Source organism: Sphaeramia orbicularis, chromosome 20 (assembly GCF_902148855.1).
Source record: "Sphaeramia orbicularis chromosome 20, fSphaOr1.1, whole genome shotgun sequence".
Classification (NCBI taxonomy): domain Eukaryota; kingdom Metazoa; phylum Chordata; class Actinopteri; order Kurtiformes; family Apogonidae; genus Sphaeramia; species Sphaeramia orbicularis.
This window is the reverse complement of record NC_043976.1, coordinates 44,037,012-44,055,770: the sequence shown is the minus strand read 5'-3', so window position 1 is coordinate 44,055,770 and position 18,759 is coordinate 44,037,012. Positions and strand designations below refer to the sequence as shown.

Genomic DNA, 18,759 nt, shown 5'->3' with positions numbered 1-18,759 from the left:
TATTTTCTGCTCTATATCATATTTTATTTTCTGCTCTATCTTATATTTTATTTTCTGCTGATGTGCCTGTGTTCATCTCCCATCCCTTGCTCAAAGGCACTGTTCTCACACACCTCCAGGCTCGGCGTGTGTGGGTTCAGTGTGTATGTGAAGTGCGTTCACAGCTGGGGGTCTGTGGTCCACAGGTATTCCAGACTGTTCTGTTGTCTTCAGTCCTCGTATGTGTCTGTGTGTTCGTCTCTGGACTCTGTGTGGAGCACAGACTGAAGGCCTGAAGGTTCAGAGCCACGTTATCAGGCGCTTCCCCTGACGTGAAACATCGCACAGGCCATTTTTGTGCTGACGCAGGGATGTGAACGCACCGCTGCACAAGAGGAACATCCGCTCAAAACACCCGACGGAACGCAGCCCTGGGAGGTTGGAGCCGAAGAACTAAAGAGGAACGAAAGTCTGTGTGTGTGTGTGTGTGTGTGTGTGTGTTTTTGACCAAACTCCATCTGAACACAAACTCACAGGACCACCCACCCACTCTGTTCTCTATTCTCATCCTTCTCTGCCCACATCTCTGCAACGTGATATCCCATGATGCATTTCCTGTCCCCAGCTGACCTTTGCCCTCACTGCTTCCTGCCGCCGTGCGTCCGGGCCCGTTCGTAGATTCTATCGCGTCCTCCATCTTGGACAGAGATAAGGATTTACAGCAGGGCTCTCCAACTCATGTTCTTTCAGGTCCCACATTCAACCAGATTTGATCTGCAGTGGACCGAACCAGTGAAATAAGAACAGAAGAACCTACAAATAATGACGACTGCACGTTTTTGTCTTTGTTTTAGTGCAAGAAACCCATGAAATTATGAAAATACTTACTTTTATAAACTATCCGAACAAAAAAATACGTGAATAACTTGAAAAAACTGAAATTTCTTAAGAAAATGTAGTGCAATTTTAACAATATTCTGCCTCCACTTCTCATTTGTCCATGTGCATTCAGATCTACAAAGACACTAAACACTGAGGAACAGGAAGAAAAGAGTTCAAACTGGACTGAATTTTCTTTACCCATTTCAGGTTGTTCATATTTGTTCAGGTTATTCACATTTTATTGTTACAGGAGAGTTTATAAATGTAAATATTTTCATAATTTAATGTTATTTTTTGCACTAAAATAAAAAAAAACATTTGAAGTTAATCAGCATAATGTAATATTTTTTTCACATCAAACTGAGAACAAAATCTGGAGTCATTCTTTTTTGTCGGTTATTCTGCTGTTATTATTACCTCCACCAGGAGGTATTGTGATCACTTTGTGTGTTTGTTTGTTTGTTTGTTTGTTTGTTTGTTAGCAGCTTTAGGGGAAAACTCTTCCACCCATCTTTCTCAAATCTTCCCCACAGATAGGCCTAGGCCCTGGGACCAACCCATTCAAGTTTGGTCCCAGTAGGCCAAAGTTCAAGGTCACAGCAAGGTCACAACATCTACAATTTTCCTGTCTGTCATCACTGAGCAATTTTCCAAAATTCATTAAAAAATTCAAAACATCTCCGATTAGCCTCCATTTGGATCCACCTGTAGCTTAGAACAATATCTTGTATCTGGAACTAAATTGTCCACATCCACTGTGGAATGTGGACTCTGTGGACATTTACATTTAACACTGAAAATCCCATTTCCCACACATTTAAAATTAGAACTCAACAAATATTGATGTGAATTGAATATAATTTAACAGACACATGACTGGTACCAAGCTTCAACTGTTTCTGCTGTATGGAACAACCTGGAAACTGTTGAATTTAAACAGGAATAGTCGATCCACACATGCACACTGTTCGGGGGGCTTGGCGGAGGTTAGCGTTCTCTGAACACTTGTTATTTGACTGTAGATCATACTGGTCTGTATGTGGAACCTGAACTAAAATGAGTTCTACAGCCTTGACTGTGGAATTCAAATTCATCCCAGGGGCCGGATTGGAACCTTTTGGCGGGACGCATGTTTGACAGCCCTGATTTACACCAAACCCAGTGAAGATGTTCTGTTATCTGCCATCAGCAGTGTCAGCTGGAGGTGCTTCCACGCTGGGAGGGGTTTGCTTATTGTTGGCTTCGTCCTATCAAACAGTCCTGTCTCATCTGGACCGTCCTCCGGCCCTCAGGAGATCCTTCCTTCCTTTCCGGTGCAGAAGGGTGTCTCAGTTTGGACAGAACATCATGACATAAAGCACACAGGAATGTCGGCGTTCCAGCCGGTCCACAGCTGATCCACATGGATCTGGGACCGACTCAGAGGAACTTAATCTATCATCATTATGTCAGAGCAGCAGAAAGAAAAGACTCGTCCATCGCGTCTACTCTACAAAATCTCGTCTATCTAAAACGTATAATAACAAATCTCCAGAATGTGACAGATGTAATCTTATTCACACATTCTGGTTCGGTCCACAGCTGGTTGACTTTTGGACCCAAGTTTTTACCATCATCTCTAATGTAACTGGTAGGAAAATTAATCCACTCCCCTTGAGTGCCCTATTTGGGATTTTTGTCAGGACACCTTCCCTCTCCACCTCTCAAAGTAATTCTCTTGCATTTATGACCATTCTTGCGAGAAGGGTAACTGTCCTGAAATTGAAATCACCTCAGCCCCCTTCCTTTATTCACCGGCTCACAGACGTCCTGTATTTTCTCAAATTGAAAAAAAATTAGAACGACACTTTATGCCTCCGCCGATAAATTTTCACAAATCTGGAATCCTTTGTTTCAACTAGTCAGGAAAACTAATTTCCCCTTTGCTCCAGATTGACCTTTATGCTAATTTTTCCACCTGGTCCTCTTCTTTGTTTTTTCTATTCAGTAATGCACCTTGTGTGACATATAACGCATCAATATTCTAAATGTGGATCTTTTAAGACCTTTTTTTGTTTGTTTAGTTTTTTTTTGGGGGGGGGGCTTTTTGTTTTTGTTTGTTTTTTGTTGTTGTTTGTTTTTGTTAATGGAAAAGGTTGGTGTACTTGTTCTTGTTCTTGTGTTTGTTTGCATATATAGAAAAAAAAAGGAAATTGTGCAACAATTTATTTTCAGTTGATGTCACATATGATACAGTATTTGTATTGCCCAGTTTCTATAAAACTCCAAATAAACAAAGGTTGGAAAAAAAAAGTAGTAAGAAAAGTCGTTCAGTCAGATGAACTGAGCTGCAAGGTTCTAATAGTTTTGGATTTTTCATTCTAGTTTAGTTTCATTTAGTTTTGACTTTTTTTTTCGCTAATTCAGTTAGTTTTAATTCATTTTTAGAGCAGGTTTCCTAGTTTTTATTAGTTTTTGTTTTTGTCTAAATGCTTAGTTTTAGTTTAGTTTTAGTTTTTTCATATCTTTTCTCTTCTTCACCGTCATACTCCCATAAATCCCAGACAGGACTCTGCTGCTTTAGTCTCCATGTTTCCGACTCTAAACCAAGTGACAGACCATGAAGTACCGTACGGTGCCACCAGCTAAAACTGATGGAGTGAAATAAATCAATTTCGTATCAATCCAACATTGACAAAAATGAAAACGAAAGGAATTTTATCCTTAATTTTTATCCATTTTAGTTACTTTGTAAGCTCACAATATAGTTTCAGTTAGTTATGTTTTTTTCTTTTAATTATAGTTTTTATTTATTTCAGTTAACAAAAATGTTTTTACAATTCTAGTTTTCGTCATTTAGTTAGTTTTCGTTAACGATAATAACCTTGCTGAGCTGTGCACCTTCATTCCTCCAACAGTGCACTCCAGTCCAAGAGGCTGTTCAGCTCACTCACACTTCATCTTCTGAAGTCCTCCGCTCATATTTCCAGGCAGTTCCACCCAGACTTTGCTGTCATTAAGTGCAGCCTATGCAGCCTCACAATATCAAAGCCGTCCAGATCCACCCTGCCTATTCTCTGGGATTTAATCATGCTCTGCAGATCATTGAATATAAAGGAGACGTCCTCCCAGTTCAACACTCCTTCTACCTTTTCCTCTCAGGGCGTTCGTCAGCGGAGCTCGTTCTTAGTTTACGGCACCAACACCCTGCCACACTGTAAAAAAAAATCTGCAATTTAACAGAATTTTCACTGTTTATTTTACAAATTTTTCCTGCTTTTTTAAGATACAGGAAAATATCAATGAGATGACAAAAATAAACTGTGACTGTAAAAGAAGTATTTGTTCTGTAAGTTTAGCCAGACTTGTTTGTTAATTGACAAATATCTTGTGTAATTACAGGAGGTTTCACAACAAAAATGTTGAATAAATGTATTTTTGTGAATGTATAACATGTATAAGCACTGATAAACTGTCCAAATACAGTTTTTATCAGTGGAGTGGACAACTGAGTCTCATTGAAAATTATTTATATAGAGATATTTATAGGTAATTTGATTTTTTTAATACATGAAAATATTCTTTATTTAACATTAAAAAGTCAAAAAAATATGCAAAATCTCATGTAAAGTTAGGGCAAAAACTGTATTTTAATTATGGAAAATTACCATATTTTTATGAAATGGTTGTTTTCTGTTATTTAACTGTATTTTTTTCAGCACCCATGCTGCCAGAATACTACCGTTTTGTTTTGTTTTGTTTTTTTACAGTGTATAAAGGAGACGTCCTCCCAGTTCAACACTCATTCTATCTTTTCCTCTGAGGGCGTTCGTCAGCAGAGCTCGTTCTTAGTTTACTGCACCAACACACGTTCATTTAAGAGGGAATGAGTAATGACAGCGAGCAGGGGGCCCATGATACCATATAATCAGGAGGAATGATTCAGAACAAGAGAAACAGCAAGACACAAGAGGGTGTACAAGCAGAAAAAGTAACAGCACATGCAGCACTGACAAACCAGCCTTTGGTTTAGCAGCGCAGCTCCGCCCCCCAGGGGGAACGGTGTCCAGGCTTTAATCTGAAGCCCAGTTCCACTGAGGGGCAGATTAGTGGGTGGTGGTCACCTTTCAAGGCTGCACCAGGCATGTGTGTGCTCAGGAGAGAAACCTACAGGGGGAGGGATGGGGGGGGCTTGTTTAGAGAGCGCCAGAATGTGGCTTTCACCGTGTTTCATCAGTCCCATCCTCAGCCACAGCGGAGATGGTGCTTGATGTATGAGATGAAGCCAGGGGGGTGGGGTGGGGGTATACGAGCACACATGAGTGAAGGCCAGGGTGTAAGAAAATATTATCAGTATCACAATAAATCATGATATTTCATTTCACAATACTGTATCAAGATAAAAAAAGTACTGTATTGATATTTTTATACATTTATTCAAATGCAGATATGGTGGAGGTTCATTTTTGTTATAGTTTTTCCAGCTCTTATTTCTATATTCACATACTCTTATTTCTATATTTACATGGATATTTTACTCTCTTATTGCTATATTCACATACTCTTTTATTTCTATATTCACATGGGTATTTTACTCTTATTTCTATATTCACATGGGTATTTTGTCCAGTTGTTTGTTTACTACAACAGTACTATTGTGATACTGCAGGTCATACATGTAGTTTTTTTAAATTGATAACACAGTTTTGTTAAATAATGGATAATTCAATCACCCTAAAAGCACTTTTTACAGTCTGAAAGAGGCCAATGTTTGTTTGTTTTTATTGAGAATGCACAAAAATAATAATCTGATGTTGGATGAGGGCGACACGGTGGTGCAGTGGATAGCACTGGTGCATCACAGACAGAAGGTCCTGGGTTCGATTCCAACACCAGTCGACGGGGGGTGGGACCTTTCTGTGTGGAGTTTGCATGTCCTCACCCATGTCTGCGTGGGTTCTCTCTGGGTACTCTGGCTCCTCCCACAATCCAAAGACATGCACTGATAGGTTAATTGGTTAATCTAAATATTCCATAGGTGTGAATGTGAGAGTGATTGTTTATATGTTCAGCCCTGCGATGAACTGGCTGGGATAGGCTCCAAGAGACCCCCGTGACCCCAGTGAGGATAAAGTGGGTGCAGAAAATGAAATGAATGAATGTTGGATGATTCAGGGACTGAACATTATGGATTCTTGTCGCAACAGAATACGAACATTTAAGCAGAATCTTAAACTGTGATGTCTGTAAACTTTATTTATTTATTTATTTATTTGTGTGTTTTTTGAATCTGTACAGCCACATGTTAAAACTTTATTTATCCAAATGCTGCAGTATTAGTTTTTCCAGAAAGTAATCTTTTAAAAAAAAAGAAACAAAATAAAAAATATTGCCATATGAACAGTATCATGATATATTGTGATATATTGTATTGGGATCCTTGTATTGTGATTCATATTGTATCACCAGATTCTTCCCCTAGTGAAGGCGGCACACAATCTGCCTGATCAGGCACAAGTGTGGAGCAGCGCCAGATCTGTGAGCTGTTTCAGTCGAACTCATGCTTCTGATGTGTTTAATGTTCACCAGCTCAGGCCAAAACCAATGACATTATTCTTCCTCCAACTTTCCCTTTATGAAAGGAGGTGCAGCTGCAGAGGAGGAGGAGGAGGAGGAGGGTGTAGGGTGAGGAGTGAGCAGATCCACAAAGCACAGGTCTGCAATCTGAAGGAGTTAGATGAAGGAGTGACTGGTGAGAACGACCATGAACGATGCAACATAAACACAAATGAAACAGAAGAGCAGGTGAAGTCTGTGTTGGTTTGGTTTCACCTCAGATTTCAAGTGTGTGAAACTGTCCAAAGGATAAAACAGGCTGAAGAATGAAGACGACCAAGTGAAGGACGCATTTCACAGAAGAGAAACAAAACGCAACGCAGCGGAGATTCACAGCCACAAAAACCACAGAGGATGGTCTGTAAATTCCAGGGAGAGACCTTCGAAAGCAAAGCACTGAAACTAACAGACTGTGTGTGTGTGTGTGTGTGTGTGTGTGTGCGTGTGTGTGTGTGTGTGTAAATAAAAGTGAAACTGCTACTAAAACTGACTGCATGACAGTTGAGTCATCTCACTGGAAAGGAATTTCAGCAAAAATCCCTCCCAAAACTGAAACTAATGTGTTTGTGGACATTTTCACATGTGTTATTTGACCTGTTGCTAAATCAAACCCCGTTGGTCTCACTCATCTTCACTGACAATAACTTTGGTCCAAACTCTGTGACCTGGGACATAAATATACAGTATGTACCTGGCAACAACACACACACACACACACACACACACACACACACACACACACCAAAGTTATTGTCGTTAACTAAAATTAACGAAATGAGGAAAACTAGAACTGTAAAAAGATTTTCGTTAACTGAAATAAATAAAAACTATAATTAAAAGAAAAAAAAACGATAACTAACTGAAACTGTATTGTGTGTTTACAAAACTAACTAAAACGGATAAAAATTATGGATAAAATTCCCTTTGTTTTCATCTTTGTCAACGTTGGATTGATACGAAATCGATTTATTTCACTCAAGCAATTTTAGCTGCTGGCACCATATGACATTTAACGGTCCGTCACTTGTGGTTTCCAGTCGTCTTCTGGTCCCCACTCTACCTGGAAACATGGAGACTAAAGTTGGAAGAAAGCAGCAGAGTCCTGTCTGGGATTTATTTGAATACGACGACAGAGAAGAAGAGAAAAGATATGAAAAAAAATAAAACTAAACTAAAACCAAGTGTTCAGAGAACACAAACCTCCGCCAAGCTCCCCGAACGGTGTGCATGTGTGGATCGACTGTTTCTGTTTAAATTCAACAGTTTCCAGGTTGTTCCATACAGCAGAAACAGTTGAAGCTTGGTACCAGTCATGTGTCTGTTAAATTATATTCAATTCACATCAATATTTGTTGAGTTCTAATTTTAAATGTGTGGTAAATGGGATTTTCTATGTTAAATGTAAATGTCCACAGAGTCCACATTCCACAGTGGATGTGGACAATTTTCTGCCAGATACAAGATATAGTTCTAAGCTACAGGTGGATCAAATTGGAGGCTAATCGGAGTCATTTTGAATTTTTAATGAATTTTGGAAAATTGTTCAATGATGACAGATGGAAAATTGTAGATGTTGTGACCTTGCTGTGACCTTGAACTTTGGCCTACTTGGCCCAAAATGGAATGGGTTGGTCCCAGGGCCTAGGCCTATCTGTGGGGAAGATTTGGGAAAGATGGGTGGAATAGTTTTCCTGTAAAGCTGCTAACAAACAAACAAACAAACAAACAAACAAACATGCAAACAAACACACAAAGCAAAGTGATCACAGTACCTCCTGGCAGAGGTAACAAGCAAACCTGCTCTAAAAACTAATTAAAACTAACTGAATTATCGAAAAAAAAAAAAGTCAAAATTAAATAAAACTAAACTATAATGAAAAATGCAAAACTATTAGAACCTTGACACACACACGCACACACACATCTGAGGCCTTGGATGCAGGTTCAAACCTCCGTCAGCACCTGCAATTGTTGTTTCAGTGTGAAGGGGGGGGCAGTGTGTATGTGTGGGGGGGTGACGTGGCTCCTTCCTGCAGGGCTGGTCTGCCTGTGACGTCACTTCCACAGTTGGAGGTAAACAGAAGTTCACGGCGGCCCCTCTAATGCCCACCAGTGCCATAAAGCTCCGACTGCAGGTTCTATTTTCTGTATTCGAAGGTCTCGGCCTGCGTTGGCATTGTCTGTGTTTCAGATGCTGCTTCCTGCCTCAGTTTGAAACCAGTGTAGTACCTGTTTCCGTACACGAGCTGTTTCACAATGAGACAAAAGCTCAACGGTTCACAGATGTCACCCACGTCTGAACTCAGCCGGTGTCACGTCAGCGGGGGGTCCGAGTGAAACGGCAAGGAACTGTTGATGTCATCAGAAAACCAGGAGGTGGAGCGACACCTTCATGTTCATGAGCTGGAGGCGCTTCTTCTGAGCTGATCAGAGCATGTGTCATGCTCTAACTAGAGATGTAACGATTGCCGGTATAACGATAAACTGCGGTAAAATCGCAGATGGTTAGTATTACTGTTTAAATTCTAATTATCGTGATAACCGTGTTTGATTACCGCACATTTAGTGGAAAAAACCCTTTGTAAAGATCTGCTTATATGTCAAATATTTGAGTATAGTTTTAATTTATTACAATTTTGATTTTCTATACCTAATATTTGGAAACAATCACTGTAAAAAAAAAGTACAGTATATATATATATAAAATACAGTTTTTTGCCCTAGCTTTAAATGAGATTTTGCTTTTTTTTTTTTTTTTTTTTTAATTTTTAAGGTTTTATAAAGAATATTTACATGTATTAAAACAATCAAATTACCTATAAATATATATATAAATAATTTTCAGTGAGACTCAGTTGTCCAATCCACTGATAAAACTGTATTTGGACAGTTTATCAGTGCTTATACATGTTATACATTCACAAAAATACATTTATTCAACATTTTTGTTGTGAAACCTCCTGCAATTACAGAAGATATTTGTCAATTAACAAACAAGTCTGGTTCAACTTACAGAACAAATACTCTTTTATGGTGAACTGTCAGTAATTTTATCTCGTTTTATTTTTCTTTTACAGTATTGAACTTTAAATTAACAGTTATTCTCATAGAATAGAAACTAAATATTTGTGAAATTATGATACATTTGGAAATGTATTTTAACTGTATTTTTCTGTGAAAAAAGAAAAAAAAATTCTTTATAGAAATTGAAATTTTATGGTTATTCACAGCTACAGTTTTATCGTGTTATTTTACATTTGACATGTAAAATCACAGTCTATTTTTGTCATTTCATTGATATTTTCCTGTATCTTAAAAATGCAGGAAAAATCTGTAAAATAAACAGTGAAAATTCTGTTAAATTACTTTTTTTTTTTTACAGTGAATATTCACTTTTAAAGTCTTTGAAAAGGTTCGTTAAGCATCTGTGTGTTATTTATGCAATACAGTATATACATTTTTCAAATTGGATTTTATATATTTTTTTTGTGTTTTTTGTCCTTTTATGTTTTTATAGTAGGTTAAAGTGAAAAAATAATAGACAGATGAGATAGATGAAGTTGTGCTGAAAAAACAGATCCCAAACATGGGTATAGTAAACATTTGTTTATATAGTATATAAAGGCAAAATCAAAAGGACTGAAAAACAGACAAAATAGACTCAGACCACTAAGGGTTAATATTTGAATGTTTCTGCAACAGAAGGGACATTGTACCTATAATTTTATTTTGTTTATTTATTTTTTTAGATAAAACTTGGTTAAATTATTTCAGTGTGTGTATTAGTACTTTTTGAACATTTTGAGCACAATTTCAATAATACCGCGATAATAATGATAACCATGATATGACATTTTCATATGGTTCCATCCCTAGTTTGATGCGTTTGACTCACCTTGGTCCCAGCAGCGCCCCCTGGGGTGCTCGTCGTCAGGCAGGGTGCTATCGCAGTCGGCCCCGTCTGCCACGCTGCCTTCCTCCTCCACAATGTGCAGCTTGTCTTCGTCGTCGGAGTCGGATCCGGCCTCCACCACATTATTGTAGTTGGTCACTGCACAGGAAGAGACAGGAGGACGCCGGTCAGAACACGGAGCATCCACAGCTCACATGTACGACTTCATATGTGTCCAAACAGAATGCAGACATATGCACTTATTGATTATAAATACCGAACATGAGGACAGGTTACATCATCTTTATTTATAGAACAATTTTATGAGCTCAAGTTCCAAAGTGTTTTATGGAACCAACAGAACAGTTAGTACCAGTAAATACTCATGTAATCTGCACCGGAACCAGCCTGATGATGGGACTGTACAGGAACAAACCATGACACAAGTATACGCAGAAAGTAGAGAAATGACAGAAATATAGTCCTGTTTGTAACCAGGGCGGTGTATCAGCAAGTGGACACAAACACAGTGGAGCAGTGGTCCCCAACCCCCGGCCCCTGGACCAGTACCGGTCTGTGGATCATTTGGTACCGGGCCGCAAAGAAAAAAAAATCCTGGTTAATATTAAAGCAATTTTTTCCATTAGTCTTACGGAGATTTTATTTTGAATAGCGACCGTTTCTGCCCTCGCCTCCCAACCACTTTTGACTCTGGTGCGCCATTTAATGAATCAGTGGTAACTAGGGCCGGGCAAGTAAATGCGTTATTATCGCGTTAACACATTCATCAAATAACACCGACAATTTTTTAATCTCACGTTAATGCCGTTTTATTTTCAAACTCCTATTCTTCTGCTTGTGTGCATGTAGCATTAGCTTGGTAGATAGACAACAGGTTTACCAAGAAAAGCCGAACGCCAAAAACTTCTGTCCAAATCTGTTCCTGTAGACTCACTGTAAAACTGCAACATACAAACTAAATATGTCTGAGTTCTGTTCACTGTCTAAGTACATTTACATGGCATTATACATTTAAATGAATGGGAAAAAGATTGCTAGCTCAATGCTAACTTGAATGGGAAAATCGATAGACATGCTAACGATTAGCATTTACAGATTAATTTAAGATTTACAACGTCTTTTCATCCAGCAACAAAGGTTCACGTCAGAGATATTTGATACTATTCATTCTGACAACAACTGAACAGAAAATACTCACAGGCAAACGTTTTTGGGGCCATACAAACAGAGTGAAAGAAACGTGTCTGTTAGTTCCTTCTTCTGTCCGAACTGACTACGGGAACACACTAAACACAGTAGAGGACATGTGGACAGTGGACACTTGGACACATGGTAGTTCCAACAGGATCAGACTTTAACTCTGATGTCTGAATGTAGTACGAGTGTGAGAAAGATGTGGATCTGAACAATAAAGAGCACAACAACAGGCTGTGTGTGTGTGTGTGTGTGTGTGTGTGTGTGTGTGTGTGTGTGTCAGTTGTGTTATGGGCTGAAGGAGTCAGTAGACGTCCAAACCCCACAGAGTTACAGGGTTATTACTGGAGTAAATCTAACTGACCCACTGTCTGCTTCATATGTGTGTGTGTGTGTGTTTCTCTTGTCTTCTTTTCATTTCCACCCTGTTTCTCCATCTCTCAATTCCACCTGTGTTACTTCCACCCACTCCCCCCCCATCCCTCTGTTCCACTGTTAGAGCTACAGATCCTCTCAGAGGCCAAATCAATTCTCCAGTGAGAGCAGCCCAGTCAGCAGAGGGCTGCAACACACACACACACACACACACACACACACACACACACACACAACCTGCATTCACTGGCTGAATATGCAGTACCAGTACAAAGCACCTGAACACTTTTTTCCTCCTCTCCCTCTCCCTCTCTCTCTCTCTGTGCCCCACTCGCCCACCTCTTTCTGAAGTGGTTGCTAGCGCCGTTTCATCGGAAGAGGAGGCGTTTCTGGGAGAATCGTGATCCTCCGTTTCAATCAATGAGAATAGTTGTGCTTCAGGTCTCTGCCTTTTCTGTTCACACTGTGCGGGTCATTACAACCGGTTGGCGTTCACACAGACTCAGTGGAGGGATGGGGGGTGGAGGGATGGGGGGGGGGGGGGGGGGGGGGGCAGAAGCGCTGTTATTTGGTGAGTGGTTGGCAGGGTCAACACCAGTGTACCACAGCTGTGTTTGGGTCTGTACTGGGGGGTCTGTACCAAGGTTAGAAAAGTTTTGGATTTTTCATCATATTTTAGTTTTATTTAGTTTTGACTTTTGTTCTCTAATTCAGATAATTTTAATTAGTTTTCAGAGCAGGTTTGCTAGTTTTTATTTTTGTTATTTTCTAAATGCTAAAGTTTTAGTTTAGCTTTAGTATTAATTTTAGCTTTGTCGTCTCTTTTCTCTTCTTCTCTGTCGTCGTATTCAAATAAATCCCAGACAGGACTCTGCTGCTTTCTCCAAACTTTAGTCTCCATGTTTCCAGGTAGAGTGGGGATGAAAAGTTGACTCTAAACGACAAGTGACAAGAAGTGACGGACCGTTAAATATCATACGGTGCCAGCAGCTAAAATTGCTTGAGGGAAATAAATCGATTTCATATCAATCCGACATTGACAAAGACAAAAACACAGGGAGTTTTATCCATAATTTTTATCCATTTTAGTTAGTTTTGTAAACACACAATACAGTTTCAGTTAGTTATCGTTTTATTCTTTTAATTATAGTTATTTATTTCAGTTAACGAAAATGTTTTACAATTCTAGTTTTGGTCATTTCGTTAGTTTTCGTGAATGATAATAACCTTGGTCTGTACTTGTTTGGGTCTGTACTGTTTGGGTCTGTACTTGTACTTGTTTGGGTCTGTACTTGTACTTGTTTGGGTCTGTACTTGTTTGGGTCTGTACTGGGGGGTCTGTACTGTTTGGGTCTGTACTTGTACTTGTTTGGGTCTGTACTGTTTGGGTCTGTACTTGTTTGGGTCTGTACTGTTTGGGTCTGTACTGTTTGGGTCTGTACTGTTTGGGTCTGTACTTGTTTGGGTCTGTACTGTTTGGGTCTGTACTTGTTTGGGTCTGTACTGGGGGGTCTGTACTGTTTGGGTCTGTACTTGTACTTGTTTGGGTCTGTACTGTTTGGGTCTGTACTGTTTGGGTCTGTACTTGTTTGGGTCTGTACTGTTTGGGTCTGTACTGTTTGGGTCTGTACTTGTTTGGGTCTGTACTGTTTGGGTCTGTACTGTTTGGGTCTGTACTGTTTGGGTCTGTACTGTTTGGGTCTGTACTTGTTTGGGTCTGTACTTGTTTGGGTCTGTACTGTTTGGGTCTGTACTTGTTTGGGTCTGTACTGGGGGGTCTGTACTGTTTGGGTCTGTACTTGTTTGGGTCTGTACTGTTTGGGTCTGTACTGTTTGGGTCTGTACTTGTTTGGGTCTGTACTGTTTGGGTCTGTACTTGTTTGGGTCTGTACTTGTTTGGGTCTGTACTTGTTTGGGTCTGTACTGTTTGGGTCTGTACTTGTACTTGTTTGGGTCTGTACTGTTTGGGTCTGTACTTGTTTGGGTCTGTACTGTTTGGGTCTGTACTGGGGGGTCTTTGTTTTCTTCATCCTCATCTGATCACCACTGGGATGGAGTCAGTACAGGATACATCCAACTATCAACGATATTCACGTTTCCACCCAGTGTTAGTCCAGAGGACTGGGGTTAGGGTTCAGGTGAGGACTAGGGTCAGAACAGAACAACTGCTGGACCCCCATCCATTTAAAAGGATCCATGTTATCATCAGACACAAAGTCAAACAGCAGCTGAAAACAGAACCAATCTTACTGTATTCAGAAGGAAGAAGCACACTGTTCAGCCTACTCACACATTTTAATTAGGGCTGTTAGAAAATATTGGTTCTGAAATATATTGCGATATTTCATTTCACAATACTGTATCGATATTAAAAAGTACTGTATGGATATTTTTAGGTATTTATTCAAATGCAGATTTTGTGGAGGTTCATTTTTGTTTTCTTTCTTTTCTGTTTATATTTTATTTATTCTTATTTCACACTCTTTTATTCAATAATGTCCGTTCCTTTGTTGGGATTGAACTAAAATACTGTTCTGATGTTAGTTCTGAACTAATAGAATATGAACATTTGAACAGGATCTGAAACTGGAATGTCTGTAAAACGGAATTTCAGTTTGAACACAAACATTTTGTGATACAACATTAGATCCTGTTGGGATCAAATAAAAATAGACATGGACAGCTTTAATGGACTTCTACATGATCACATAATTAAATATAGGAAAATGTACATGATTTACACTGAAAAATGCAAAATACAGAGGATGATATTACAATAAATGGTGATAAATCACTTCAGAAAAGTTATAAATCAATTTCCGAACTGTCAGAAAAGTAGTGCTGGGTCTTTAAAGGCTAAATGTGACCAGGTTTATAGGTGTGACATTCCCCTTAAATGAGCTGTAATATCCTTAGATTCATAAAGCATCATTGGAATGACTAACCCAGCACTGCCCCCCACCCCCCACCCCCAGTCTGCCTCCACCATCCCCCTCCTCCATCCTCTGTCACTGCAGTTCTGCCAGGTGATGTATTGTGCGCTCAGCAGCCCCAACAGGGTGCAACACTTCATTGTGAAACAGAAGCTAGTTTAGGACGAGTCTGAGAGGCGGTTTAGGGCAGAGCCACTCAGGTGTGGAGCTGAGGTCAGCTGTTCCGACGGCAACGGCAACACTCTGCGTCGGCAGTGTCAAGAGAAAATGATCAACTATAAAGCTGTAGAGAGAAAATCAATGGGTGTGCAGACGGGATGTGGCGACTGGAGAGCACCGCAATAAAAAAAGGGTGAAGCAAAGGAGGTGAAAGAGAGAGTAAAGAAGGGAGGGTGTTTGTGGTGTGTGTGTGTTTGGGGGGGGGGGGGGGTGGAGGTGGGAGGGGTGAAATGAGACGGGGTTCCTGTGCCAAATGGTTGGCGGTGTTGAAACAAAAGTGTGTGTTCCAACAGGAGATGTAACACCTCGCATCAACAAAAGGCTGCAGTCCCTTCTGGCCGAGCGGCTCAGCGTTTGGACAGCTGGCCTCATTAGCGCTAACATGCTAGCACACAACAGGAGGATCACTCCTACGCATCTGACACAGAAAGCACCGGTAGGTGGAGGAGGTGACGAGGCCGACTTGTGAAAGTTTTCTTTCTTACATAGGTTGCAACATGTTGAACACCTGTGAAAATAACAGCCTGTAACTGTGGATCTGTGACTGTGGGTAATATGACACAAACAGTTCACAAGAGTCCGCTACAGCAGGACGCACGGCTGCAAAGGAGGAAAGATCTGAAGCAGGGGTGTCAAACATGCGGCCCGGGGGCCAAATGCGGCCCACCAAAGGTTCCGATCTGGCCCCTGGGATGAATTTGAATTCCACAGTCAAGGCTGTGGAACTCATTTTAGTTTGGGTTCCACATACAGACCAGTACGATCTACAGCACAGAGGTCAAACATGCGGCCCGGGGGCCAAATCCAGCCCACCAAAGGGTCCAGTCCGGCCTGTGGGATGAATTTATAAAATGCAAAAATTACACTGAAGATATTCACAATCAATGGTGTCAAAATCATTTTAATTCAGGTTCCACATACAGACACATACAGTCCAATTAGATCTGAAGTGGGTCAGAACTAGGGCTGTGTATCGGCAAGAATCTGGCGATACGATACAAATCACATTACTATGTTCACGATGCGATATATCACAATATCACAATATATCATGATTCTGTTAAAAAAGTGATTTTTTTGTTTGTTTCTTTTTTTTATGATTATTTCCTTGAAGAATTGAATTATACCAGAAATCTGCACAAATACTAAACACATTTTTATTTGATCTTAACAGGATCTAATGTTATATCACAAAATGTTCCTGTGTTCAAACTGAAATTCTGTTTTACAGACATTCCAGTTTCAGATCCTGTTCAAATGTTCATATTCTATTAGTTCACAACTAACATTAGAACAATATTTGAGTTCAATCCCAACAAAGGAATGAACATTATTTAATTAAAGTGTTAAATTATAATAAATAAAACATAAACAAAAAAGAAAAATAAAAAAACTAAAATGAACCTCCACAATATCTGCATTTGAATAAATACCTAAAAATATCCATACAGTACTTTTTAATATCGATACAGTATTGTGAAATAAAATATCGCGATATACTGCAGAACCAATATTTTCTTACACCCCTACTCAGAACCAGTAAAATATTATCATAATAACCTATAAATAATGACAACCCCAAATTGTCTCTTTGTTTTTTTGCTGTAAAAAAGTAAAAATACATGAAAATGTTTACATTACCAAACTACACTTTTACAAAAAATGTGAATAGCCTGAACAAATATGAACAAACGGAAATGTCTTAAGAAAAGTAAATGCAATTTTTTTTTTGCAATATTCTGCCTGTTACTAAATGTTTTGTGCAATTGTAACGCACATGTGTAAATGATAAACTGATAAACTGAGGCAGAACATTGTTAAAATTGCACTTGTTTTTCTTAAGACAACTCAAGTTGTTCATGTTATTCAGATTTTTAAGGAAACTTTGTAGATGTAAACCTGATCAGAATATAATTTTACTTTTTTCACTGTTACTGTTTCACTGGTCCGGCCCACGGCAGATCAAATCGGGCTGAATGTGGAACTGAACTAACATGAGTTTGACAGCCCTGATCTGAGACATCCTGGACCTACACAGTCCACATCCTCTGAGAAATTATGCACACTAAATGGACACTTCTTTACATTTCACACACAGGAAGTAAACACGGGACAGAAACAAGGTTTACAGGAGCAAAACATTCCACTTTTCAGACTTATCAATAAAAAACTGTGTTCCTACTTCTCTTTTTTACGTGGCTACTACATATGTACGTTTGACTAATACTCCTGTGTAGATACAGACTTGAAGTTTCAAAGTTTCATGTGCAGTACATTTTTTTATACCTTTTAATCACCATCTTGGACATTTCAGCACCGTCACATCCAAAAACCAGTCCACACCCAAGTCTTTCATAATCCTTTAAAGTAGGTGGACTTCTCCTTCTGACCACAAATGTGGGCTCGTCTTTCTCATCTCTTCTCAGCACTGGAAATGTATACCATGTGTGTCCAAGTCAAACACACAGAGCTGACCAGAAATAGACAAGTATATGACAAACTGGTTCAAAAATATATGATGCATATTCTGAATGTGCTGTACTGGCAAATAATATTGTACCAATGCATTAGTTCCCATGTTAATGACCCTGTCTGGGGAGTGGGACGGAACCGAACCAAGAGGAGGACCAACAGGAGCAGCTACATGAACCAGGACCAGGAGGAGCAGCTACATGAACCAGGACCAAGAGGAGCAGCTACATAAACCAGGACCAGGAGGAGCAGCTACATGAACCAGGACCAAGAGGAGCAGCTACATAAACCAGGACCAAGAGGAGCAGCTACATAAACCAGGACCAAGAGGAGCAGCTACATAAACCAGGACCAAGAGGAGCAGCTACATGAACCAGGACCAAGAGGAGCAGCTACATAAACCAGGACCAAGAGGAGCAGCTACATAAACCAGGACCAGGAGGAGAAGCTACATAAACCAGGACCAAGAGGAGCAGCTACATAAACCAGGACCAGGAGGAGCAGCTACATAAACCAGGACCAAGAGGAGCAGCTACATAAACCAGGACCAAGAGGAGCAGCTACATGAACCAGGACCAAGAGGAGCAGCTACATAAACCAGGACCAGGAGGAGAAGCTACATAAACCAGGACCAAGAGGAGCAGCTACATAAACCAGGACCAGGAGGAGCAGCTACATGAACCAAGACCAGGAGGAGCAGCTACATGAACCAAGACCAGGAGGAGCAGCTACATGAACCAGGACCAAGAGGAGCAGCTACATGAACCAAGACCAGAAGGAGCAGCTACATGAACCAGGACCAAGAGGAGCAGCTACATAAACCAGGACCAGGAGGAGCAGCTACATGAACCAAGACCAGGAGGAGCAGCTACATGAACCAGGACCAAGAGGAGAAGCTAAAAATGAGTAAACAACAGCGTAAACAAACATATCAACACCTCCAGACAGATGTGGACCTGGGGACATGCCCACATCCACCAGCAGTTGGCACTTGGGCCGGAGGACTGTATCCATGGGAACATTTATGGAACGGTGAAAGACGGACTGACTCTGAAGAGGTTAGCAACACCGCTATGCTCGGGGTATTTCCGACATGCAAGTTATATGACCCACTGCGCTGTGGCCCCGCCCCTTTGCCTGGTGAACTCAGGTCCGCTGTGTAAAAGTCCACCTGTCTCACCTGTGTTCCTCCTCTGT

General features: G+C 40.2%; 1 protein-coding gene across 1 annotated transcript in view; it reads right to left on the bottom strand.

Annotated features, from left to right (window-relative positions):
* The window catches only part of zeb1b (zinc finger E-box binding homeobox 1b), a 157,064-nt gene that overhangs the window by 18,037 nt on the left and 120,268 nt on the right, over nt 1-18,759 (bottom strand). The window contains exon 2 of the mRNA XM_030123712.1: nt 10,352-10,507. Within this exon, the coding sequence (XP_029979572.1) occupies nt 10,352-10,507 (156 nt within the window). The remainder of the gene's footprint in view (nt 1-10,351; nt 10,508-18,759) is intronic.